This window comes from Trachemys scripta, chromosome 4 (assembly GCF_013100865.1).
Source record: "Trachemys scripta elegans isolate TJP31775 chromosome 4, CAS_Tse_1.0, whole genome shotgun sequence".
Classification (NCBI taxonomy): Eukaryota; Metazoa; Chordata; order Testudines; family Emydidae; genus Trachemys; species Trachemys scripta.
Window position 1 is genome coordinate 28,695,946 of NC_048301.1, and position 27,898 is coordinate 28,723,843.

General features: G+C 42.6%; 1 protein-coding gene across 3 annotated transcripts; it reads left to right on the forward strand.

Annotated features, from left to right (window-relative positions):
• The first annotated feature begins 628 nt into the window (after positions 1–628).
• DDX24 (DEAD-box helicase 24) lies at positions 629–22,071 on the forward strand. 3 transcript variants are annotated; one of them, XM_034768739.1, is made up of 9 exons: positions 629–715; positions 4,759–5,476; positions 8,583–8,966; positions 10,499–10,652; positions 11,041–11,556; positions 13,219–13,294; positions 13,959–14,147; positions 18,337–18,466; positions 20,539–22,071. In XM_034768739.1, the coding sequence occupies exons 2-9, from the start codon at positions 4,765–4,767 to the stop codon at positions 20,790–20,792; spliced, it is 2,415 nt and encodes an 804-aa protein (XP_034624630.1). In that variant the 5' UTR covers positions 629–715; positions 4,759–4,764; the 3' UTR covers positions 20,793–22,071. The 3 variants fall into 3 exon arrangements, with proteins under 3 accessions (XP_034624630.1, XP_034624629.1, XP_034624628.1); XM_034768738.1 differs by lacking the exon at positions 629–715 and adding an exon at positions 939–1,183; XM_034768737.1 differs by lacking the exon at positions 629–715 and adding an exon at positions 2,351–2,387.
• The last annotated feature ends 5,827 nt before the right edge of the window (positions 22,072–27,898 follow it).

The window sequence follows — 27,898 nt, forward strand, 5'->3', positions numbered from 1 at the left end:
ACAATGATAAAAGGCAGAAACACCCCATCACCCATGGGCTAACACTTATCTCATCTCTCCGGCCTCATCCTCAAAGGAAACCTGCAAACCACTTCCAAAAGGCAAATCTAGGAACTTAAAATCATAACTCTGTTGGACACTAAAAACCATGAACTCAAGCAAGACAGAGGTTTCATGGCTCATTACCACAATTTGCAACACACACCTGCCTGCTAACCCTCAATGGCCCTGGTGGCCCACTTCAAACCCCTTTGCAGAACAAACTAACCCTTACCACCTGCTCCATTTCCTTGCCACCTCCTACCATACATGTTATGCCTGATGCTTCACAATCTGCACCACCGTGTATTTAGCTCAGACAGGCCGCGTTCCTTCCCCAGACCTGCAGATCAAACGCCTGTACCTGCCCCCAACTGAAGCTGGCCCAATAAAATATATCACCTCATCCCCCTTGTCTCTCCCCTGGCCCAGCTCCCCTCCAGCCCTGCGGCCTGGCCCGGCCACCCCCACCACGCCCGGCTCCCCCTAGCCCCTTCCGAAGCGGCACCACTGCTGTTACTGCGGAGCCTGCGGAGGCGGCAAAGGTCCCCCGCCACTTTGACCCGGGGCGGGCGCAGGGCAGTGACGTCACGGCTGCCATGGCCGCGCCCGGCGGTGTCCCCACGTGGTAGAACGCGACGGGTCCCGCGGCGGGGAGCAGCAGCAGGCGGTGACGGTGACGGCCCGGTCGGTGTGGGTCGCGGGAGGCAGCTGGGTAGCGGCTTAGGACACGGCCGGTGGCAGCCGCTCCTGCTTCGACCTGCCTGCGGCGTTCCGGGGGCGGGGAGAAGGGAGCGGCCCCAGAGGCCTGAGGGTGTCCGGCCTGGCGGGGACGCCGGGGCCCCGGGGGAAGCCCAGCCCGCCCCGCCCCGGCAGGCGGGTGTAAAGGGCAGCCCTACTCCCTTCCCGGCGCCCGGGCTCGCGGGCACGGTCTAGCTCGCGCCGCGAGGGGGCCGTTCACTCTGCCCCTTACGCCGCCGCCCCTCCCCCTTGTGGGTCTGCTCGCGTTCGGCTTCTGCCGAGGGGCCCGTCTCGGGGGCCCAGCCCCCATCGCCGAGAGGGGAAGACCCACCGCTCGCACTCAGGCCGGGGGCGCTACGCTGCTGCTGTCCGGCGCCCCTGAGAAGCAGCCTGAGTGGCCACCGTAAGTAGCGACTTCTCCCTGGCGGCAGATCAGCGCGTGGGCCAGGCCTGCAATGCAATGCAATGCTGTGCTGGTTTTACCAGGAGGCCTTGTGGCACCTTCGAAACTAACAAATTTATTTGGGCATAAGCTTTCGTGGGCTAGAACCCACTTCATCAGATGCATGGAGTGGAAAATACAGGAGCAGGTATAAAATACAGGAAAAGATGTGATTTGCCTTATGAAGTGTGAGGTCAGTCTAATGGGACAGTTCAATTGACAGCAGGATACCAAGAGAGAAAAAATAACTTATGAAGTGGTAATGAGAGTGGCCCATTTCAGACAGTTGGCAAGAAGGTGTGAGTAACAGTAGGGGGAAATTAGGTTTAGGTTTTGTAATGACCCAACCATTCCCAGTCTTTATTCAGGCCTAATCTGACGGTGTCCAATTTGCAAATTAATTCCGTTTCTGCAGTTTCACGTTGGAGTCTGTTTTTGAAGTTTTTTTGTTGAAGAATTGCCACTTTCAGTCTGTTATTGAGTGACCAGGGAGATAGAAGTGTTATCCTACTGCGTTTTGAATGTTATAATTCCTGATGTCACATTTGTGTCCATTTATTCTTTTGCCTAGAGACAGTCCAGTTTGGCCAATGTACATGGCAGAGGGGCATTGCTGGCACATGATAGCATATATAACATTGGTAGATGTGAAAGTGAACAAGCCCCTGATGGTGTGGCTGATGTGGTTAGGCCCTATGATGGTATCCCTTGAATAGATATGTGGACAGAGTTGGCAGGGTGGCTGGGTCATTACAAAACCTAAACCTAATTTCCCCAATACTAATTTCCCCCTACTGTTACTCACACTTTCTTGTCAACTGTCTGAAATGGGCCACTCTCATTACCACTTCATAAGTTATTTTTTCTCCTTTGGTATCCTGCTGTCAATTGAACTGTCCCATTAGACTGACCTCACACTTCATAAGGCAAATCACATCTTTTCCTGTATTTATACTTGCTCCTGTATTTTCCACTCCATGCATCTGATGAAGTGGGTTGTAGCCCATGAAAGCTGATGCCCAAATAAATGTGTTAGTCTCTAAGGTGCCACAAGGGCTCGTTGTTTTTGCTGATACAGGCTAACACAGCTACCAGTCTGAAACCTGTCCTGTTTTTGTCTACAGCCAGTCCTTCCACCTGTACAGCGGTGTGGCAGTAGATACAGGTAAAGGGATACAACCCCATCGTGTGAACACTTTTATACGGGGGCTTCCACACCAGGGGCTGTGACACTTCCTAAGATGATATAGTTCAGTGATTCTCAAACTCTTGTACTGGTGACCCCTTTCACATAGCTAGCCTCAGACTATGACCCCCCCAATAAATTAAAAACAGTTTGAAGGACATAAATCCACACTGTGTAGAGGTCAAAGCATAGGGGTTTATTACACACAGCGCTGGCGGAGTGTCACCTTGCTTATTAGGCTCAGAGACACTGTCGGTCAATTGATTACAATGGAATATATAGATTTACCCTGGGAGGGGAGAGTGATGGGGTAGGCAGTTCCACACCCCGGGATAGGTTTTGCAGCAAGACAAGATAGCACAGTAGCCAATGGTTAAAAAGGTTACATAATGTCTCCGCCCATGGTCTCAAGTTAGCAAGTTAACATTTAATTAATACTTTGATAAAATGTTATTAGTATAAAATATATATGTTGAATTCTGATTTGGGGTCCATAGGAATGGAGCAACTCCTTTTGATTGTCCAACAGATACATTCCTAGGGGTTAAAGCAAAGAAACAGTGAAAGGATATGGTAATACAGATTGTCTCCTTTATGTCTTAAGGCAGGGCATTGGGCCCTTGGAAGAGAGGTGGAAGGATGCCATATCATTATAGTGGCGTGCCAATTTTCATAAATTCAAGGTTGGATCTGTGGGAAGACTGTTTTCCCTTCAGGAGAAACACAGTAGGAACAGGGATCCTTTGTTCAATTTGAAACATTGGATGAAACATAATTATTCAGTTATTGCTTCAGCATCTGGCATTTCTACTGACCAAGCATATCTTAGCAAAAGCAATGTTGTCTTGTTTATTCTGCTTTCTCTTTAGCTGATCACTATTAGCTAGGCCTCTGGTCTCTTAACCAAACTCTGGACTTTGGGTCTGGAAAAGAGCTGGCACAATCCATATACCAGGTTGTTATATAAAATGCACATGGATTTTAACCCTTCACAGTTTTTTATATATTTAACACCATTATAAATGCTGGAGGCAAAGCAGGGTTTGGGGTGGAGGCTGACAGCTTGCGACCCCCCCAGGTAATAACCTCATGACCCCCTGAGGGGTCCTAACCCCCAGTTTGAGAACTCCTGATATAGTTAAAACAGGACAAAGGCCGTGCTCAGATCAGCCCTGTGGGAAGATGCCAACAGCAGGTGGCTACCTCTAATTCTTCCCAGTGCTTCCTTCCACCTGCTAGCTTCCCAGATCGTTATGCCTTTCTAGCCCCTAAATAAAAGCATTACCCAGTGACTTTTCACATTCCAAAGCCATTCTTCATCACCTAAGTGATCTAACCCACATACAATATAGTTGAACTTAGCATTTAACTGGTACACACTTTCTAATAATATAATGGTGCAGTAGTTGCCCTCCAGGTCAAGAAGTTGAGGGTCAAACTTTCAAAACCAGCAATAAAACTTAAGCACATACACAAGGGGAAACTGCTCACATAAGTACTTATTTTGTAGTGTGTGGGGGGTAGTTTCTGAGGGTTGGAGAAGGGAAGGGAAGGAATCCTCCACACATTATGCAGCTCCCATTTCAATAACTAGATTCAGTTGCCCTGTGCTCAGAATACCCCCACCCATCTTGCTAAAGGAAAGGCAGCTCCTCAGAGGAACTGGAAGGGATGGGTACAGGATTCTCTCTTTGAAGTAGAGCACAGTGTCCTGCCCATTGTGCTGTTTTAGTGAGAGAAATCACTTTCTCAAGGGGACATAAACAATTCAAATGGTTAACTGTGATCATATATGAGCCTACCGCAAATAAACAGCATTCTGGTAAAAAGGGATGTTATCTATGAAACAGCAATAGAGGAACCCCAATATCAGGCTGCAGCCTACTTTCCATTTTGTGTCACCCTCAGAAGAGTTTTCAACACTAAATTCTAAAAATGTCAGATTAATAAAAAGCAGCACAACAGAAGCTGGTTTGAGCATCTGGCGTCGGGGCTTTGTTATTGCTTAGGTGTCTCATCCATTTTTCAATAGGAGCCTGACAAATCATTTTAAACAGACCTGTCATTTCAAATGCAATAGGTAATTAAAATTCATTTGTCGAATAGCTGTGTGAGCTTAGAGTTACAAGTGTTTTTAAAAGTGCAGAAACAAAACAGAGTCCCAATCCAGCACCATGAAAGTCAGTCAATAAGGCTAATAGGCTAGAATCCAGAGACAAACTGCAGTTATCTGCAACAGACAGCTTATCGGATTTACACAAATGCATTCCAGTGTTTATGAGTGTGTTAACTTGACTGTCACTGTTTTTTTCTGGTGGCTTACAATGGTTTATTTTCCAATTTTTTTTAGATAATCATGAAGACAAAAAAAGGAAATAAGTTTAAGACTTCCTTTAAATTGAAACAAAAGGGTATCAAAGTAGTAGGAAAATGGAAACCCATAGAAATTGACCCAAATCTGTTTGCTGATGAGCAGCTTGGAGATTTAGTGTGTTTTGAGGAGCTTACAGATTATAAATTGGTGAATTCTTCCAAAATTGGAAAAGAAAAAGGAAAGAGAAAATCTGATAGTGTTTCTGAAGAGGAGGAGGAAGATTCTACCTCCCAGAAAAAAAAGAGAAAGAAAGACAAAGAGCTGGGAACCAGGGCAAGTAAAAATTATAATCTTAAAGTGGAGCAAGATGTGATTGATCAAGAGGACAAGCCTAAAGACACCACCAAGTTGTTTGGTTATGAGGAAGATGAATATGAATCAGGAGGCACCACAACCACAGAAAAAACTTTGAAGAAAAAGAAAAAAAAGAAAGTGAAAAACAAAGCGTTTCCACCTGAGAGAGCTCCTCTACCAGCAAAGTCTTCTAAAAAGGTTAAAAATTGGACTACAGGAGTTCTGTCTGCCTCATTTGATCAAAAAGCAGATGTGTCTGCGTGGAAAGACCTCTTCGTTCCTAAGCCGGTTCTGCAGGCCTTGAGCTATCTAGGATTTAGTGCTCCAACTCCTATTCAAGCATTAGCCCTGCCTTCTGCAATCAGAGATAATATGGATGTTCTTGGTGCTGCAGAAACAGGTACAAATCCATGTTGTTAGCACGTTGAATCTCCCATTCTCCCTTTTAAAACATGCAGTGTATTGTCATAATTGCAGTAACAGTGTGAAGAGCATATAAGCTTTAGCACATCCAATGGGTTTGTTTACTATGCATAGTTATGATGTAGAAAAGATTAAATGTAGTGCATTTGTGTCACATACCATACCTATTCACAAGTACTACATGCAAAGCTTTAAATCCTCCACTTCTTCCCCATCCATGCTTATCAACAAGTCTTATTTTGAATTATTCTTAAAGAGTAAGCCATAATTACACACCCACAATCCAATTGAAACCAATGGGGTTGCAAAGGTGTAAATGAGAGCAGAATTTGTCCCTGATGAACACTGTCTTTGCTGTAGCAAAAACAGCCAGTAGTACTTCCAGTCTAGTTATCCCATTCCCAGTGTTGACCTATACATATTGGTATATATTGGGTCTGGTGTATTGTGCATGGAGTAGGAATTTGCTTGCCTCTGAAGCATCTAGTATGCTAAGGTTGGGCTTCAGGGAAGAAAGGGATTGATGAGACACTGATCTGTTTCCCTTACCGGCAGCAGCATAAAGGGAACTAGTAGGGATTGCATAGCCAGGTATATCCACAGGGAGATCAGCTATGGGGAGTTCTGGGGCACAGAATTATCAGACACATAAATGAACATGACTTGTTGGAGAAGAGTCAACATGTTTTTTGTAAAGGGAAATCATGCCTCACCAATCTACTAGGATACTTTGAGGGGGTCAACAAGCATGTGGACCAGGGGGATACAGTGGATATAGTGTACTTAGATTTTCAGAAAGCCTTTGACAAGGTCCCTCACCAAAGGCTCTTAAGCAAAGTCAGCTGTCATGGGATAAGATGGAAGGTCCTCTCCAGGATCAGTAACTGGTTAAAAGATAGGAAACAAAGGGTAGGAATAAATGGTCAGTTTTCAGAATGGAGAGAGGTAAATAGTGGTGTCCCCCAGGGGTCTATACTGGGTCCATTACTATTCAACATATTCATAAATGATCTGGAAAAAGGTGTAAACAGTGAGGTGGCAACATTTGCAGATGATAGAAAACTACTCAAGATAGTTAAGTGCCAGGCAGACTGCAAAGAGCTACAAAAGGATCTCTCAAAACTGGGCAACAAAATGGCAGATGAAATGCAATGTTGATAAATGCAAAATAATGCATGTTGGAAAACATAATCCCAACTATACATATAAAATGTTGGGGTCTAAATGAGCTGTTACCACTCAAGAAAGAAGTCTTGGAGTCATTGCTCCAAGTTTCAGGATAGTTCTCTGAAAACATCCACTCAGTGTGCAGTGGCAGTCAAAAAGCTAATAGAATGTTGATAATCATTAGGAAAGGGATAGATAATAAGACAGAGAATATCACATTGCCTGTATAAAAATCCATGGTATGTCCACATCTTGAATACTGCATGCAGATGTTGTCACCCCATCTCAAAAAAAATATATTGGAATTGGAAAAGGTACAGAAAAAGAGCAACCAACATTATTAGGGGTATAGAACAGCTTCTATATGAACAGAGATTAATAAGATTGGGACTTTTCATCTTGGAAAAGCGACGACTAAAGGGGGGATATGATAGAGGTCTGTAAAATCATGACTGGTGTGAAGAAAGTAAATAAGGAAGTGTTATTTACTCCTCATAACACAAGAACTAGGGGTCACCAAATGAAATTAATAGGCAGCAGGTTTAAAACAAATAAAATGAAGTATTTCTTCACACAACGCACAGTCAACCTGTGGAACTCTTTGCCAGAAGATTTTGTGAAGGCGAAGACTATAACACGGTTCAAAAAAAAAAAAAGTTTCTTTTAATGGGGTCGCCGGTAGACTCGCTGGGGCCCGGGGCAGAAAGTTGAAGACAGAGCCCTGCCGTGCAGGGGTGAAACAGAAGAGTGAGGGCATCAGCCCTGGGCAGTGGGGCTGAAACCAAAGCCCGAGCAATTTAGCTTTGCGGGGCCCCAGGCGGTTGCCCTGCTTGCTAGCGCTGGCCCTGATTCTAGACTCTAAAATCTAGAGTAACACAGGGCACTGGGGTCCTTTAGTAATTTTTGTTGTCATAAGGGGGTTGCAGTCTCTAAACTACCACTCACCACTAGTAACCTACTACAGGAATATGATGCTAAGCCACTAGTCCCCAGGATGTTTCCTTAGGAGAAAAGGAAAATTGACAAGGACCTAATTGTAAATTTCACTTTGCTGCTGGCAGACAGTACAGAGAGGGCCACGTAGAAGGGGAGATGAATCACAAAAAGATATGAGAAAGAGACTGGTCACACAACAGGAAAGGGAAGGGGGTAAATCAGACAGTGACTATATAATATATATTGAGTCCAGATGAACAGTTTTGTTTAATCTCTTTGGTCCCCTAAAGAGATTCAGTGTTTGGCCAAAGCATCCCCTAGAGGACCTTTACATATCAGATACTATTAAGGTTTGCTGCCCCAGGCTATAAATGAATCTACAGTAGACCCCTGAAATTACATTTAATGGAGCACTTTTCCATCTTCCCCCTTTAGTTTGTGCTCTGTGTTAAGTCAAGTGATTGGTCTTTTTATTACAAAAAGTGAAATAATGGTTACACTTAGTTTCTCAGTTAATAAGCAAAATCATGTAATGAAAAAAATATAAATTAATACTTTAAATAGCTTTCAGTTTGTCCTTGGCCTCATTTGCTATTCCTTTATTTGGAGAACATTGATCAGAGCAGTCAATTAGGGCATGGTATTCTCCTTTAGGGTATACGGTTCTTTAAAAAGACTTTGGCTGCTATTGCAATTTTTTAAAACTACTTTCCTAGCAAATGTATATTTTGCCTGCCCATCTGGGGCTTGGAAAAATACCTGCTCCATCCAGAAAATATCTGCTTGAGGTCACTATAATAGGCATTTAAAGCAAGGTGCTGTGGCTTGGCTTCTAATTTCATAGAATCAAAAATGTGCACTTATACCATAGAAATAAATAAGAGTAATTTTTTATTTACTTTAGTAACTGCAGTTGGCTGCTGCTCCTTTGCAAACAGTTGTAATGCTTGTGTTTCTGTCTTGTTGTTTGGTGTTTTTAGGAAGTGGGAAAACACTCGCGTTTGCAATTCCAATGATCCACTCTGTGCTACGGTGGCAAGAATCAAAAAGCAGAAGTGACAATGCCACTGAAGAGCCTCTCTGTGATGATGAAGACAAACCAGGATGGGAAAGTGATAATGAAACAAACCCTAAGCATCTAAACCCTAAGCAGGATGAAGATAGTGGGGGTGATGATGATGTAGATGAATCTTGCACAATAGGTTGCGTGAAGGTGCTGGAAAATGTAGAATTTGATTTTGATGCCAACAAACATGCTGCTGACTTGAATAAAAACCGGCCTCTTTTAGGGCTGGTGCTGACTCCCACAAGGGAACTAGCGGTACAAGTAAAACATCATATTGATGCCGTGGCCAAATTTACAGGTAGGAGAGACAGAGGCAAGAGAGCTGGGGTCTGTTCCTGCCTTTGCAAGTGACTCTGTGTGCCTCAGTTTCCTCTTCGTAAAATGGAGATACTTCCTTTTTCTTGGAAGGGGTGTTAGGAAGCTTAATGCATGAATGTTTGACATGTGATTTGAGATTCTTGGATGGGAAGCACTGTAGAAGTGCAAAGTTACCATTAATGTGTTGCCTAAAGCTGTGCACTATAACTTCCACCTACAAATGTTTACTGTCACTGTTGACTTAGAAATACAAAATCTGCACTAAAATCAGTGGTCACATGGCCACAGATACCCAAGTACCACTTTCTGATGATGTGGGTTAAATATATCAACATGGAAATTATATAGATTTTTAAGGCCTGAAGGAACCATTAGATCATCTAGTTTGACTCCTGTATAACACACACTGTAGATTTTCACCCAGTTACCTCCTGCTTTGAGCCCAATAATTTGTTTGACTAAAGCATATTATAAACCTCCTCATCTCCTTTACATATTAGAAGCCCATGCAACTCTTATGTGAATGAGTTGAGATAAGATAGGGAGACTCAAGTAGCAAAAATTACCTCTCCTTCCTAATATTAATTATTATGTATTCATTAGAGTAATACTGCTATTCTTCAGGAATACATGGAGCGTTTTTTTAAAACGTTTTCCTTTGGCCTCTTATACCTCTTGCTGTGTAACTGAAAGGAAGGCTAATTTTAACTCTTATCCTTAAAACACCACATCGATTTGCAGAAATACAGTTCTGTTAAAAGCTACTGCAGCTTTGCACCCCAGTGAGAGACAGTTGCTATGTAGTCAGAGTAGGCTGGGGTTTTTTAACAACCACTGTGTGCTGCTGCTGCAATGCATTTGGAGGCAGGAAGGAAAATCCCTCCCAGTGTTGTCCGTCCCTGTCACCCTAAACTGACTTTGAGCAAACCTTCATATGCTTTAGTTGTCAACAACTTCCACTGGCTGGTTGCTAAAATGGGCAGTTCATAATCCAAGTGCAAGACATGCCTTCCTCAACTTTATTCATTGTGTGCAGATGTCCTGACAGTGTAAGGGACTGCTTACCCATTAGACACATTAACATATTATCTAATTCTGAGTGGAAGAATGTCAAAGCTTAGACCCTGAGGGAGAGTGGTGGGTTGCCTTCCTACGTGGGCATTCGGAACCTGAAGAAAACGTGCATTAACTATCTAGTATATAAATAATCATTCCTGCTGTTTGAAGGCAAGGGCAATTCAAGAGGTATCGTTTTACTTTTAGCCTAACTCGTATTTCACTGTAATGCTGACCATATGCTTAATGTTGTACAGAGAAGAGGAAGAGACAGTTCCTGACTAAATGAACTTACAGTCTACATAAAGACTTCTTAAATGATTTCCCAAAGCTGCAATATAGTATGGAATATATCCATTTTCCTTCCTAAAATGTGGAGAATATTTTCCAGTGGGAAGTAACTAAAGTAAACTAATCCTCCATGGTCTTTACATCATGCGATCTTCTATGTTCTAGGCATTAAAACTGCAATTCTGGTCGGTGGAATGGCTGCTCAGAAACAGGAACGAGTATTGAATCAGAAGCCAGAAATTGTAATTGCAACCCCAGGTCGTTTATGGGAGCTAATTAAAGAGAAACACCCACATCTCTCAAATCTCCGGCAGCTCAGGTAAAGGTGGCTTTTAGTCTAACTACTCAGAATTAATATCCTTGGGAAAGACTATCCAGTATCACCAGACATGCTTAATTACTTACTGATTAACTAATATTGACTGTGCAGGAGCACTTATGTCTTTGCTAGAAGTTCTCATTAAAGTTCATATTCATTACATTGAGAGTGGGGGATGTCAACCGCATTACCAAAAACCGAATTGTTGCCTTTGAACTTTGACCTTTCAGAGAGAGGAACAGAAACGGCTGCTGTAATTACCCGTGCATGCCTAGCCTCCTTTATGTTTTACATGGGGAAAAGCAAGAAAGGTTCTTTTGAAGTGTATCAGATTTCTATTTATCTAAAGTAACCACTGTGCTTACTGTACCTGTCTTGTGTCCAACAGGTGCCTTGTGATTGACGAAGCAGACCGAATGGTTGAAAGGGGACATTTCTTAGAACTCTCTCAGTTGCTGGAAATGTTAAATGATTCACAATATAATCCTCGACGTCAGACTTTTGTGTTTTCTGCCACGCTGACTTTGGTCCATCAGGCTCCCACAAGAGTTTTACAAAAGAAATATGCTAAAAAAATAGACCAAAAGACCAAACTGGAAATGCTAATGGAAAAAGTGGGGATAAGGGGAAAACCTAAAGTGATAGACTTAACAAGAAAAGAGACCACTGTAGAGACTCTGACCGAAACCAGGATCCACTGTGACATGGATGACAAAGACTATTACCTCTATTATTTTTTGCTTCAGTACCCAGGAAGAACCATGGTCTTTGCAAACAGTATAGACTGCATAAAACGCCTGAGTGCACTCCTCACAATCCTGGATTGTAACCCCCTGCCTCTGCATGCAAACATGCACCAGAAGCAAAGGTTAAAAAACCTGGAAAGGTTTGCTGAGCGAGAGAAGTAAGTTGATCTGTTGTGGGAAAACTGTGCATGAAAAGGAAAAACGGTTGACTACGGGAGGAGAGTGGGGGAGAGATGACGAATGGTTCAGGTGATTGGCTGTAGGACACAGCTCTTGACAACTTCTAGGTCACCAGTTCAAATCTAATCCAGGCTGGTAATAACTGAAAATTGTTACCATCTGCTGGCTGTTCAGTGGCCTTTGTGATATGATGTGGTGGTCTCAGTTCATCTTGTGGCGCATAAGGGTCCATAACAACAAAACGCCTACATAGCTGGAATTGATTGGCACCCTGATTGACCAACTCAGGCAGAGAAGCCAAAGATTAAATTGCACATGAAGACGTTGAGGCAGGAGCTGTGCGGGGAAGCTCACATTGCTATTGCCCAAACTGACCTATTCTGTGCACAAGTTGATGGCCTCTGTCTCCAGGGTTTGTAACTGAGCACCTTTCGCTAGTACAAAATTCACACTTGTGTGTGTGTGTGTATTTTCAGTTAAACTTTTGATAAAACATCCCTTCTGCAGAACATTTTATCAATCCTATCCTTGGTTTATGACAGACCGAGTAGAGTTTCATAGATTGTTAAAACCAAAAGGGACCATTAGATCATCTAGTCTCACCTGTATAGCAATGGTCAAGGAATTTCACCCAGCTATCCCCCTGTATTGAGCCCTATAACTATAAGCTATGCAATGCATTGTCATAAAACAGCTTTTGTTAAAATCGTAGCCGGTTCCTACTGAGAATGCTTGTGAATGATTTTTCAGTTGCCTGCAGAGTTAAAAACAAAAACAAAACACAGTTATCACCAATCCTTACAGAGGCCCTAGCCCTTGTTATGGATTATTTACATGTGACATAGCTTGCTTGAAAATGCATCTGTTTGACATAATTGCATGAAAAAAATCTAGTGGTCAGAATACAAAATACTGTATTTTCCCCCCACCCTCTTATAGTTCAGAACTGGCTAAATGCAGTTTCCTCAAATGCAATTCAGTATAAGAATTTTCAGTCCAAAAGGAATTATGTTCAGAAAATTCAGTGTGTTTGAACACAGAGGCCTATAATGGAGGAATAGTTTTGCAACCTGCATTGCAGTGTTCCTACCAGCAAAAGCTGTCATAGCCGTATCATGTACCTTTTCAAAAGAATCAGCATTATTAGTAGTAAAATCATATTAAATTAATGAGACGTTTAAATCTAGACTGGACAAAGCACTGCAAAACGTTTTGTAGGGGGAGCAGACTTGGGCTGCCAGGAAGTTGGATTAGATGATCAAATAGGTCTTTTCACACTGACTTCTGTTAAATAGGAAGAGAATAAAAGAATAGCGAGGCACAATTTTGCTAGGATTGAAGTTAATGACTGCTTTGCCTCATTGGGAGCAGTATCTGGTCCACAGTCAGTAACAATTACATTATTTCTTTTCCTTTCAATATTTCACATTTCAAGATTGCCCTAGATCAGGTGTTTAGGTGTCAATTTCTTGACTTCCAAATAGATGGCATATTCCTAGCAGATGTTATAAAAAGAGCATGCTTTTCAAACTCTTTTGGAAAAATTCTGGGTCACTCACACTGCGTGTTTACTGGCATCTGGTTTATATTACAGGTTTATGTTTAATGAATAGCATGTATCCCCACTTTCTCTATTTCAGCTGTGTCCTTTTGACAACAGATGTTGCAGCTCGTGGTCTGGATATTCCTAACGTGCAGCATGTCATCCATTACCAGGTTATAAAAATCTTTTGAAGCTTCTATTGCCTGCTTTTGAACCAAGGTCTCATTGATCTAAAACCTGGCTACAATATAAAACAGTGCTTCTCAGTCCCTAGTAAAGAAGTATAGAAATGAAGGCTCAAGTATTTAATGCTTCTATAGCCCTCTGCATCTAAGGATCTCAAAATGCTTTACAAAAATAAATTATGCCCATTGCTAGAGTGACCATCACTAGTGTCAGGTGCAATTTACAGACAGTTTTGTGTACAAGAAGTTACCTGTATGGTTATGGCTCTTCTCACTTTCCCATTTACACTCTGAACTTAGGCATCAGGGTCCCACTCCAGAGGAGTCAGATGACCCCACCTCATAACATGTCTGAGGTTGGGTATCATTTCTCCTTGCTTTGTGCATAGGGAAACAGGCTCAGGGAATAGGAGTGATTCACCAAAAGTTGCGCAAGCCGTCACTGGCAGAGCTGGGTCTAGAACATGTCCCTGGAATCCCACCTCTGTGCCTTAATCACTTCCTTTCTTTGTTATCAACAACGTTCATGTTACGAAAGCAATTTATGAGACACCTGCTTGTCATCTCTGGGTCCGAGTGTTGCAAGCATTTCCTTACCTTTCATATACACTTTTTGATTTATTGAAGCCTTTTAACCATAGAATTTTTGCAGGTTCCACGCACATCTGAGATTTATGTGCACAGAAGCGGCAGAACAGCTCGAGCTGCCAACGAAGGCCTTAGCTTGCTGTTGATCGGCCCTGATGATATGATAAATTTTAGGAAGATTTATAAGACATTGGAGAAAAATGAAGAGCTTCCATTTTTCCCAGTTGAAACAAAATGCATGTTTGCTATCAAGGTAAAACACACATTTTTAATACAAGTGATTGCTCATGTATTATATTTAATGAAACACCCTTCACATTTTATTAAGATTACAGAGTAAGTCTGAGCTTCAAAAGGTGAGTTGAAAACAAAATTAATCAACTTTCATCTTCAATAGCAATGTGCTGAATGCTTCTATTAGCCAAGGAAGGCATCCTAATGCTAAGGAAGGCATTCAAACACACAAACAGATTTTTTAAAATGTTCATTGTTTAATAATTCTTTGTAGTTATGTATAATTTCTCATATATAGATCCTGAAATGCTTTACAGAGGTGAGCATGTATCATTATTCCTCTTTTATGGATGGGGAAACTGAGGCAGCAGTAAATTAAGTGATTTATTCAAAATCCCACAGTGAGTTAGTAGTAGGAAATGGAACTTGGGCTTCCTGTATCCCAGTACTGGGATCAATCTGCTAGACCATATCTACCCCTTTTAGGTCCCACAACATCCAGCCCTTCCACATCTGAGGTCATCCTCTGCTGTGATATCCCAGTACAGACCATGCTGGCAAATGTTACATCTATCACTGAACCCTGGATAAATGCCATTTTTGAGCAGTTGTTTGTGTTACACAAAACTTATGTTGTTCAGTATTTTGAAGGGTGGAATAATAAATAATGGCAAGGTTTTGCAAAACAATAAAAAAAATTTTTTTCCACCACACCCTTTGTCCTTAAGCATTGGTGGTTTCATACTCCATCAGGATTCTCTAGTAGTTGTGATGGCACAAGAATAATGCTTGTCTGTCACATTGGTGTGACAGCTGGCCGGCAGTGGAGAGGCTGAACTTTGTACAACCCAAAAGAATAGGAGAAAAAAAGCAGCAATTTTTCAGTTAATATGGTGAATGCCCCTCCTATCCTGTCATATACACCACTAGGACTAGGCACATGGGCCAGCCCAACAGCTAGAGTAGTACTGCTCTCATGGGAGACCCAGGAACTTCCACGTATTACAAGCTACCTGCAGGTTGGGTTGCTAGATGCAAGCTTTCTCCTTTAAAAAGTGTCCAGAAAACATCAGTTCTCTCAAAACCTCTCTTATTACTAGTGAGGCAAAACCATTCTTGTCTCAAGAGTTTTTCTTTGGTGTGTGGCTTCTGAAATGAGCTTGCTCCTGCTTTTCTTTCCAGAGTAATACTTAGCACTTATATAGCACTTCACAATCTGTAACCTACAGACTGCTGGGTGGTAGGTATATCCACCATCTCTGTCTCCTCCACTCTTCCTCTTCTTTACCTGCATGCAATGTTTTTACTCATAAGTGCCAGTAGGCTTGAGTTGGAGTGTGTGCTATATTTCAAGCAATCATGGCCTCACCTATTGTGCCTAACCTGCCACTCACTACTGAGCATGATTGTTCTCATGATCTTATCTTTGAAAACTCATGACGATCGGGGGAGGTCCTGGATGACTGGAAAAAGGCTAATGTAGTGCCCATCTTTAAAAAAGGGAAGGAGGAGGATCCGGGGAACTACAGACCAGTCAGCCTCACCTCAGTCCCTGGAAAAATCATGGAGCAGGTCCTCAAGGAATCAATTCTGAAGCACTTAGAGGAGAGGCAAGTGACCAGGAACAGTCAACATGGATTCACCAAGGGCAAGTCATGCCTGACTAACCTAATTGCCTTCTGTGAGGAGATAACTGACACTGTGGATCAGGGGAAAGCAGTGGATGTGTTATTCCTTGACTTTAGCAAAGCTTTTGATACCGTCTCCCACAGTATTCTTGCTGGCAAGTTAAAGAAGTATGGCCTGGATGAATGGTGGATAGAAAGCTCGCTAGACCGTCTGGCTCAACGGGTAGTGATCAACGGCTCCATGTCTAGCTGGCAGCCAGTTTCAAGAAGAGTGCCCCAGGGGTCGGTCCTGGGGCTGGTTTTGTTCAATATCTTCATTAATAATCTGGAGGCTGGCGTGGACTGCACTCTCAGCAAGTTTGCAGATGACACTAAACTGGGAGGAGTGGTAGATACGCTGGAGGGTAGGGATAGGATACAGAGGAGCCTAGACAAATTAGAGGATTGGGCCAAAAGAAACCTGATGAGGTTCAACAAGGACAAGTGCAGAGTCCTGCACTTAGGACGGAAGAACCCCATGCACTGTTACAGACTAGGGACCCGAATGGCTAGGAAGCAGTTCTGCAGAAAAGGACCTAGGGGTTACAGTGGATGAGAAGCTGGATATGAGTCAACAGTGTGCCCTTGTTGCCAAGAAGGCTAACGGCATTTTGGACTGTATAAGTAGGGGCATTGCCAGCAGATCGAGGGATGTGATCATTCCCCCTCTATTCGACATTGGTGAGGCCTCATCTGGAGTACTGTGTCCAGTTTTGGGCCCCACACTACAAGAAGGATGTGGAAAAATTGGAAAGAGTCCAGCGGCGGGCAACAAAAATGATTAGGGGTCTGGAGCACATGATTTATGAGGAGAGGCTGAGGGAACTGGGATTGTTTAGTCTCCAGAAGAGAAGAATGAGGGGGGATTTGATAGCTGCTTTCAACTACCTGAAAGGGGGTTCCAAAGAGGATGGATCTAGACTGTTCTCAGTGGTACCTGATTACAGAACAAGAAGCAATGGTCTCAAGTTGCAATTGGGGAGCTTTAGGTTGAATATTAGGAAAAACTTTTTCACTAGGAGAGTGGTGAAGCACTGGAATGGGTTACGTAGGGGGGTGGTGGAATGTCCTTCCTTAGAGGTTTTTAAGGTCAGGCTTGACAAAGCCCTGGCTGGGATGATTTAGTTGGGGATTGGTCCTGCTTTGAGCAGGGGGTTGGACTAGATGACCTCCTGAGGTCCCTTCCAACCCTGATATTCTATGATCATGTATTTAAAGTGGTATGTTATGAGGTGAAAGCAACTGATCTTGATTACCAAAATGAGTGTTTAAATGCTTGTTAAATTATGGAAGTGGAGGCCAGTAGGATGTCTGTGTAGTTTGGGAGAATTGCTCACCCCATATTAAATGTTATTCTGGTCCTGGTAACAGAGCTGGGACTGCCAGTGTTGGTTCTCATCATCTCTCCCATCGATATCTTCCACCTTTGACTTGAGATGGCTTCCCTTGAATTTCTTATTTTCAAGGGAGGCACTATTACCTGCTGGATAGGGCACTGGACTGGGACTCAGGATACCAGTGTTCAATTCTCAGATCTGTTATTGGTCTGCTGGATGATCTTGGGCATGTCACTCTCCCCCACCCGCCTCCATGCCTCAGTTTCCCCATCTGTCAAATTGGGATAATGATACTGACCTCCTTTAGAAAAGCATTGGGATCTAAAGATGGGGGGGTGGGGAGGAAGAGGGACTGTCAGAATCTTATAAGCAATCCTAAACCTCTGGGCAGAACAGAGACTTGATAGGACCCTAGCAAACCACTAATGATGGAGGGACAAGTAGAGGACTCAAGAAGTTATATGGAAATGATAAAAAGCTATTTAAAGGTTCCTGTAATGAGCTGAGGACAAATGGTTGATTGCAATTAATTAATGATTTCAAGCTTAATTTTGCTTCTGTGATTTCATAAGTGTTCCAGCCCCTGATCACCCAGCAGTGCTGTTTGAGGCTGAGATACTGTGGCATCTTGCTATTCAGTATAGTTGGAGTAGTTCAATCAGCATGTCCCACACGCTGTATAGTCTTATGTGCAATCTCTACTGTCTGCAAGCTGGGGAAGGAATCTTATTGTTCTGTTACATTTTATTCAATAACAGTGACAATTTTCCATCTATTCTTAGTTATGTAAGTGAATTGTAATATGTAATACCTGGGTCAGGAATTAAGGGCAAATGGACTTTTGATTTGTTCCCAACTTCTGAAGAGTGTCACTATATTCATGGCCCCACCCCTCCCTAAGATAGACTAAGAGTTAGTGTTGATTTGTGCATTACTTGAGAATTATGATTTTTGTTACCATAGTCAGTGCCTAGGAGTCTGAGTCATCTACCAAGCCCTCATTGTTCTAGACGTCATACAACCACCACATTGGTGACAGTAAATCACTTGTTGGAGACAAAGCCTATTTCATGAATTTCTCTGCTCATTTTTGTCCTTGCCTTTGCAAGATTAGCACACTAACTGTGTTCCAACACATGCTGTCGAGTGCTGATTCTACAGCCATCCCACGTTCCTCTGACGTACTGCTGTGCTTTTGTTGCAGGAGCGGGTGAATTTAGCAAGGCAGATTGAAAAGGTGGAATATTACAACAGCCGGGCAAAACAGCACAACTCTTGGTTCCAGCAAGCTGCGGAGGCTCTTGAAATTGATCTTGATGATGACGTCCTTATAGGCAAGTAGAACCGCTTGCAAGTATGCTTGGCTCACTGCACTTCCTCTCCTCCCCCACCCCATCTCCCAAAGATACAACTGTGTCTAGCATATGTCCAACTATACTAGAAGAAATATTTCAACCCTGAGGGGGGTGAAGGGGAGAGAGTGGGATAATGCCACTTAGAACTGTATTAACACTAATCCTCACAGCCCATCTGTAAGGTGAGTAGATTGGGCAAATAACTTTCACAGATGGGAAGCTGAGGTAGAGAGATGTGACACTTCTGACACATCACTGACAGGGTCTGGGCTAAGAAGTCAGGAGCTCCTGCCAGCCAGCTTAGCCTAATTGAACATGCTGTCCCAGCAGGTCCTGCAAGAGTTTCATCTGTTCTATGACAGTGTGATGGCATCTGTGACCCTGTTGCTCCCCCCCCCCATGGCTGTGTAGAATCTATTTCCTGCTCTTTCCTGTAATCAAGCAGCAGGATACAACTCTCCCTGTATATTGTATACAAGAGCACACCAGGACATGCCTGTATGTGGTGTGAATGGAGTGATCTGGGCCAAAGGCAGAATGCCTAGTTAAACCCCTAAGAAGGGTAGTTATTCTACTATAATTAAGCGTAGTTAAAAATTGTGAGGTGGTTTTTGTGGAGGGGGGTGGGGAGGGAAGATACAGAAAATTGGGTTTCCCCTGAGAAAAATCATGGGAAGTGCCTGCTTTCTGTGGAGAACTTCCACTTCATCAGAAAACCCAAACACAGAAAGCTTAATGGTTTTTGACTGAAAATTTTCCGTTCTTTGATGGAAAGTTGAAATCTTCAGCAGGAAAAGTCCCATTTTGCTACCAGCTCTATTCACACAACTCTGTGCTGCTTTCGTCATTTTTTTTTTAAACACCTTAAAATTAAAACCTTAAATTCATGTGTCTATTCTTGGATTTAATTTAAAAATCCCCATGTGGTGGTGGTTGATTTTGATTGACTTCTCCCCAGTCAATATGTTGCACTGTCGGCAGAATATCTTGGGCTTAAACTGATAGTAACATGAGTGTCACTACATAGTGAAATTTCTTAATTTTGTAGCATTTATTTAAATGGAGGGTTTCCCCTGTCCTCTAAAGAATGGATAGACATGACTAGTTACTTCTATACTGTTGTGTGAATGAACACTAAGCAGCCCTGTACCCAGCCCATTTAGGATGTCTAATTCATGCCCTACTGTATGTTTTGACAATCTGAAAACATTGAGGCTTGAACTAGGTTTCAAAATGCCACATCTGCTCTAAGTAGCTCTTGACTTTCCAGTTAAGCATTTCGTAATCATCATCCTGACTCATCGTAGTCAAGCATTTAAGTGTGAGCATTCCTTGGTGTTTCTTCCAGATCTTGCACTACACAAATTAAAACCTTGATCCCTTTTCTTAAATGAATTGCTATTTGTCCTCTGTAGACCAGATCATTTCGCTTCAGTTTAAATGGAAAGACTCTTTGCTAAATTTTACTCCAATGATAGTGTCTAATTCAGGCCTCTCACTGAATGATTTATCTAGGATCCTTAGGTGACGGGCCTTCCTTACTGTAGTATTTGAGCACCTCATAATCTTTAATGTATTTCTACCCACAACACCCCTCTGATAGATGCAAAATGGGAATGATTGGGAAGTGCTATTGTGCACATGGTGATCAAGTGACTTGCCTAAGGTCAGATAGGAAGTCTGTGGCAGAGCTAGGAACTGGACCCAGCACTCAAATCCTGGGCTAGCATCTTAACCACTTGAACCATCCTTCCTCCCATTATTCTGTTCATAGTTGGGCAGCCAATTGAAACTTAAACAATTCAGAAGTCAAGATTCTCTCCTCAAGGTCATTGGCTGGCTGGCACCCAAAATGGAGAGGAGGTGTGATAGTCCCCAAGCACAAATCCATGGAAAGCAGCATGCAAATGGGGTGGCTATGTTAAGAGCCCTAAAGGGGGGGGGGGGGGAGAGAGAGGATTTGGATCTTTGTTTGCTATATTTAGAAATACAAAAGATTGTTTAAATATCATAATAAAAGCCCTTATTCTGTCTTTGGTTTGTCCCCCAAGGAGGACGATCGAATGAGCAAGAAGTGAGTCAGAAGCAAAAGATGCTGAAGGGAATGAAAAAACACCTGAAACATTTGCTATCACAACCAGTATTTAAAGTCCTTCTGAAGACCAAATATCCAACACAATCTGGAAAGCTATTACTCCCTCATTCACCGGTGAGCAATTCAGAATCTGCTCTGAGCACTGTATCAAAACAACAAGCAAAGAGGAGGAAGAAAAAGAAATTAATTACAGATGAATTAGATAAATGATCGGTAGCACCATGGGGTGTGGGAGAAAAGAAGGGCCATTTTTTCCTTAGAACTTGATTACATTAATGAATGACTGCTTATACAATGATGGAGAACAAGACACCTAGTACCATGTGGGTGGACATTCTAGACAAACAACTCCTACATATTGTTGATTGTACTGGCACACTCTGGAAAATTAAGCTAAATGGCATTGGTAACATGAGAACTGCAGCTAGTTAATATGTCTTGACTGTCAAAAATCCTGTTTGCTGTATTCTTATTAACCTTTTCTTTTTAGCATGCTAATGAAAGATCAGCTTCGTAAGAAGTTTGAATCAGTCTACTTACCTTATGAACAAAGTTATTGGGCTAAATTCATCCTAGGTGTAACTCCATTGACTTCATTGAATTTGGGCTTTTACATTTTAAAAGAGCAGGGAGAGACTAAGGAGGGTTCTTGCTGTGGAGCTTCACCTTTGCTAAAATAGACCTGGGCTGTGAAGTTTGACCTTTGCAAGTGCCAGTGCAGTGAAATAAGAAAAAAATATGGCGCTATATATATATATATATATATATAGCCGTGTTGCCCATAAACCAGCAGCTCTGGTTAACAGAATCAATCCCAGATTTCCATCTCCTTGGAGCTTTTCTATGGAGATTTAATTTCTCAGTTCCCTCTGTTGGGTGTAATTTCACTAGTCTCTGTTGATGTGCTCTATATAATGTGCTACTGAGTTGGAATGGCAGCACGCTGGAACCAGTCTTATAAGAATTCTAATCCAGATTTAGCTTTCTAAGGGGGGGGGAATCTTTGCTACTCGATTTGTTTATTTGATGTTCAGTCAGCTTGAAGATGTGTCAGCACCATGGACCCTTGTTTTTGTGAAAACGAGAGCAGGTCATGGAAGAAATGGGCACTGAAGTACACATCAATAAAACAAACTGCTTTTAATAACATTTTAACTTGATTATTGGAAAAAATTGTTAAATATTAAGATCCCACATCACAAAGTGGGCTTCAATTAAATTACAAAATCCAAGAGCAGCTAACATTAATGCAGAGTTAAGATTGCTTGGTGGTACATCTCCCCCTTGCAGAATACAGCTGAGCAAAAGCTCAAGCTTCTGACAACCAGGAAATGCCCAATCAACCTTAGCTCTGCCCTCTCCAGCCTTAACATACACATCTTTACTCTGCCAACCCCCATGCTTGTTAAAATGTACAAGCTCTTCTTTTACAATCCATTCATTCTGACCTGCAGGATTCCATCGAATACTATTCTATTAAAGGACAAAACCAAAAAAGACAGTTAAATTCTGCGTGAGCAACATTCATTGCTTCAGCAGTGAGATGGTCTCATTGTCTCTCATCCTTTGGAGAGAAAGGAGCATGGGTGAGAAACCAGAGGGGCTCCCTGTGAGTTGGAGAACAGATGCATCTTCAAAACTCACTTTCTAGTAAATACAAGTGAGAGGGAGGTACTGTGGGAGAGAGTTTGTCAAGTGGAATTCTGAAGAGAAAAGTCAATCACTGCTGCTTGTGCCATTGTGTCTTATCAGCATGATTTTGATCACATCCTCCCCTCAAAAGAAAGGGAGGAGCTGCAGCTTCTGTGCCTCCCTAAGGGGCTTTACAGGAGGCAGGTTGTACTTAAATTCCAGCAGTAAGAATCAAGGGCAAATCCTGGTGCTAAATGTACAAACTTCCTTCCTCTCAGAAAATCTTTGAGCTTAAGACAGTTCTTGCAAATTATAACAGTACTGTGGGGAGCACTAGCTAACTTATAGGGAGAGGGGGAGAAAGGAAGTAGTATAATGTTGCCTCCTGTGCCAACTTTGAATAGTTTACATATGGGGGGGGGGGAAAAGAGGGGAGAGAAGTGTGCGTCAGACACTGGCTGAGCCAGGCCACTTCCAACCTCAGCTCTTTGCAGAGCAGCAGCTGCTCTTGGTGGTGGTGGTGGTGGGGACCACGACACACACCACAGGGGTTTTGTTTAGGGAATGATCCTAGTTGTATCAGTCTATAGATCCCCTTAGTACTAAGGCCTAAGATTGATATTAAAAAAAGCATCTGTTTGCGTATGATGTGTAACCTCACATTCCAGCCTCTCTCTTCCCCCCCCCCCCCCCCCCAAATCACCAGAGGTTCTTTATGAGCACCACTGTTGTCTCAAAATAAGTCAAAAGCAAATCCCTCTTCATGCTCAGGGGAGGTGAGAGTCATAGGGGGAGGGGGAGAAAGGAGAAGAAAGTCACAGAATTTGTGACTCCTGAAGCCACTGAATATGCCACAGAAACATGAACAGAGACTTAGCCTGTGTTTGTCTTAGGGCAGGTCTACACTTAAGCACCACAGCTGTGCAGATGCAGTGTTTTAAGTTACTCCTGGGGGAATTCTGTGCCTAAACATTCTACATATTTTATTTGTCAAAATAACACAAAGTAATCACACAGCTTTCAATTATTTTGGTAATTTATTTCAAAATAAATGTCAGCAAGTATGTCTAACAATACAGACAAAAGATTCAGGATTTTTTTTTTTTTTTTTTGACAAATGGATTCTTTGCTAGGCAAATTAATACAGAAACGTATTTCCCGCAGAAGCAGTGCAAAGGCCTGGGGGAGTCAGGGGTTGCTGAGGAAGAGGGAAGCAACGTGGGAGTGAATCTGTAGGATTGTTGGGTGTGGGTGGGTTTTTTCAGGGGGGGATTATTAGGGATTTGGGGAGCCTCACCCATGTAGAGCCCAACTGACCCCAGCCTCTCCCATTTAGGCACATCTGCCCCTGTCTTAGTGTGGCCCATTCAGCCCCGGGTTCAGTGCTGTCACCACGCTAGCTCCTGAGCCCCCACTGCAGTCTGTTGCCCCCACTAGCTCTTCTGAACCCCAGTCAGTGAGCCCCAGCAGCCCCTTGTGCCTCTGTCTTCCCATCCCCCAACCCATGCCTCCTAACCTGGCTCTGCGGGCAGGGTGCTGTGATAAACGCAGCCAGCTGTTCTGGCGCCACAGCGTCCTCTGCTGGGCGAACAGCAGAATGTATTTTCTACACCAGATAAGAATTCTGCACATGCGCATTGGTGCAGAATTCCCCCAGGAGTATTACATGAAGACGCTCCTACACCAATGGGAGAGCTTCTCCCATCAGCGTAGTTAATCTACCTCTCCCAAGAGGTGGTAGAAGCTCTCCCACCAACATAGCGCTGTCTACACATATGGTTAGGTTGGTATAACCATTGCTTGGGGTGTGGATTTTTTACACCCTGAGCGACAAAGTTATACCGATACAGGTCTGTAGTGTACCCAGCCTTAAGAGCTCATGCCCTGCCTGAAGTTGTAGTTTCCAGGGCAACCAACTGAGATGCTACCAACAGGCTAATGCTGTCAGGTGAGGAATAAAGCAACAAAGTGGATACAGATCCTGATTTCAATAAAGAATGAAGGGAAACCACCACGCAAAGCACAGCAAATGTGATTTTTAGGCCGGGCTTATGCTCCATTTTTGTACCAGTATAACTACATTGGTTAGGAGGGGTCTTTAACACTGTAGTTATACCAGAACAAACCCTACGGTGGACACAATTATACCAGTATACTTTATCCCACTTCCCTTATGGGAATAAAGCTATATGGCTAACACCACCTTTATGCCAGTATAACTGTGTCTACACTTGGAGGTTGTACCACTTCAGCTATACTGAGCTAGATAAAGCTGTACAACTTTCTAGTGAAGGCAGGGCCTAAGGCCAGAATCTGTTTGTTTCCTTAAAGCTATAACCTTCTCATGGGAAAACTATCAGGTTTAAATCTTTCAGCTGAACATTGAAGTCACTTCAAAAGAAAAGAAAAAAAAACACACACACACACACACACACACACGCACGTATGTATTCACTAACCTCACTGCCACTGATTGTGGCAGTGAGATTAGTTCATGTAACTTCTTCCCACTGTTAGCTAAACAGAGTGCCTAAAATGCCAACACATGGAAGGAGCTTCTGTAAAGGGCAATTTCCAGCTGGGAGAACTTAATCCTGACCAGAAGAAATGCTCCTTAGTTAACATTTTAAAGAACAGCTTTTTGAGACTTATCACTCATATGGAACATGCGCATGGCTACATAAAAGACACTGTCAGACTATGGTAGGGAGTATCCTCTGATGTCTAGTCACAGAAATTAGAATGGAAGATAGCTCACAGCATCATTCAGGCCTTTCCAGACTAGTTCAAGTGATGAGACTTCAACCCCAGCCAGTGGAAGACTGTTCCAAATAATGAGCTCTACTGTTAGCAATTTTTTTCCTTGATATGTTTCCATGTGCTTTTATGTCATGTCATCCTACTAGTCCTAATTTGAAAGATCACCAGTGCATCTATCTGTCCACACAAATAGTATTGGAAAATTTGTCCTTTTCCCCATTCTCCCCCATACCCATCAAAACGTTTTGAAATTCATTTTTTAAGTCAGGTCATATATTCTGCCACCACCTAGCTCTTGGAGGTAAGCATCATTGAACCCCTTTTACAGATGGTGAAACCGAGGCACAAAATGACTTGCCGAAGTTCACTCAGCATATCTGTGGCAAAGCCAGGATTAGCATCTAGATCACCTGAGGCCTAGTATGGTGTCTATCCACTAGGCAACATTATGTAGTCTCAGGTATGTTTTTAAGAAGTGTGAGTAGCCCCTGACGATCTGAACTGCCAGAGCAGTTAATCAGTGCTATTCCCAATGCTGCACATGTTCCTGCTACAAAATCCTTGAGGCTACTGAAAGCCGTAAGTAAACCCGCACAGAGCTGTTTGCTTCTGCTGAGAAATTGTGGTAAATAAAATAAATATTGGTAGGAAGTTCTACTTCCATGCTTTGAAAGACAAACCAGGAAGATCTCAGCATTTAAAACAAAATCCTGCTTATAGAATCTCAAAATAACAGGAATATCAAGACTTGTCCCTATTTTGCTGGAGATTGGAGCTTTTAACCATTTTCAATTGAAGGCTCAAGGTGTTGCATCTTCCACACACACAACTTTTCTCCTGTTTGTCAAGAGTTTGGATTAAATGGGTATGAACAACAGATCTCTTCCTCATTAAGTTACCCAGCTTCCAGTCTCTGGGGCTCTCAATTAGAGCTGGGCAAATTTTTGACAGGTTCAGACCACTGAAACATTTAGTGAATTCCTGTTGGTTTTGTTGAACAAATAGTGTAAAAAGATAAAAAAAAATAAAATCAAAAAGTCTAAATTTGTAGTTGACATTTTTAAAATGGAAATTTCAATGGTTTTCATTAAAAAACAACTTCAGAATTTCCTTCCATTTTCTCTAAACACATTAAAATGTTCAAACTCAAAACATGATGTGAACCCAGAACAGTTTTTTGTTTTAAACTTTTCGGTTCATCAACAGTTTTGAAAGTTCTTCCATTTTGGTTTGATCCAAAAAAAAAAAAAAAAAAAATAAAGGAAATTAAAGACCTGATATTTGTAATGTGAAAAAACAAGAATTCTTTTTAAACCAACCAAGCAGCTTTTATCCTGCACTCTAAAATATGGTTTGTGCAGTATAAAAAACAAACATTTAATAACGTTTAGTGATAGTGGTTTTGTTAGTAAAAGGGTCTTTCAATTATCCCAGCAAGCCTGTCTATATTCAGAAGTATGGGTATTACCAGTAGCCAGATGCGGCTCTCCACTCACAAACCAAGGAAACGTTTGCATTTTTTTATTATTCTAAAATGTCTTATAAGGGCATATGCGCTCACAGAATGCTAATTATTTGCAAGCCCTAAAAATACCGGAGGTCTGCCTGAGAATGGCGTGCACACTGCCGGTCAGCGAAAGCTCTCTTTATTACTCCTACATTTTAATGAAGCAAATTTCTTATGTTGGTGTGATCAGACCAAAACTTCAGCTTGCATCAGGTTAAAATCTCCCATGGTTAGGTTAAGAGGTGTAAGAACAGCCAGCACTGAAGCATTTGTTCCCTGTTGGGAACAAACAATGCCATAAATACAGGTTTCTGCTCTCCTTTCACTGATATTTACAACCATTTTCTAAGCTTTGAAAAGCAAATTGGGCACTTAGATTTATGGTACAGTTTCTCCCCTCAGAAGGCTAGTGCCCAGCCATACAATCATTGTACACGTGCCAAATGACCTCCCAAGAGGAAGAGGCAGCAACTCAGAAAAGTTATATTGCATTGTGATTGTACCATTATAACAGTATCCTTTCTACTTTGGTTTTCAATTAGCAGCAAAACTTCTCAAAGTTGTCATGAAACTAAAGGACTAAATTTTCAAAGGTGATCAGTGATTTCTGGTGCCTCTGTTTTTGGTTGCCTGTTTTCACCAATTTCTGATAAACTTTATTTGTATTGCAGTAGTGCCTGGGAGCCCCTGTTGTAAACCAGGATCCTACAGTGCTAGGCCTGGCGGGTGAGATTGCAGAGCCATTAGCCATTATTTTTGAAAACTCATGGCGATCGGGGGAGGTCCCAGATGACTGGAAAAAGGCTAATGTAGTGCCCATCTTTAAAAAAGGGAAGAAGGAGGATCCGGGGAACTACAGGCCAGTCAGCCTCACCTCAGTCCCTGGAAAAATCATGGAGCAGGTCCTCAAGGAATCTATTATGAAACATTTAGAGGAGAGGAAAGTGATCAGGAACAGTCAGCATGGATTCACGAAGGGGAAGTCGTGCCTGACTAACCTAATTGCCTTCTATGATGAGATAACTGGCTCTGTGGATGAGGGGAAAGCAGTGGATGTGTTATTTCTTGACTTTAGCAAAGCTTTTGATACGGTCTCCCACAGTATTCTTGCCACCAAGTTAAAGAAGTATGGGCTGGATGAATGGACTGTAAGGTGGATAGAAAGCTGGCTAGATCGTCGGGCTCAACGGGTAGTGATCAATGGCTCCATGTCTAGTTGGCAGCCGGTTTCAAGTGGAGTGCCCCAAGGGTCGGTCCTGGGGCCCGTTTTGTTTAATATCTTTATTAATGATCTGGAGGATGGTGTGGACTGCACTCTCAGCAAGTTTGCAGATGACACTAAACTAGGAGGCGTGGTAGATACACTAGAGGGTAGGGATCGGATACAGAGGGACCTAGACAAATTAGAGGATTGGGC

Excerpts from the sequence above, each read along its gene's own strand:
- DDX24 (XM_034768739.1), top strand. The coding sequence starts at position 4,765 with ATGAAGACAAAAAAAGGAAATAAGTTTAAGACTTCCTTTAAATTGAAA. Across the intron at positions 5,477-8,582 it reads TCTTGGTGCTGCAGAAACAG|GAAGTGGGAAAACACTCGCG; the intron begins GTACAAATCCAT and ends TGGTGTTTTTAG. Across the intron at positions 14,148-18,336 it reads AATGCATGTTTGCTATCAAG|GAGCGGGTGAATTTAGCAAG; the intron begins GTAAAACACACA and ends CTTTTGTTGCAG.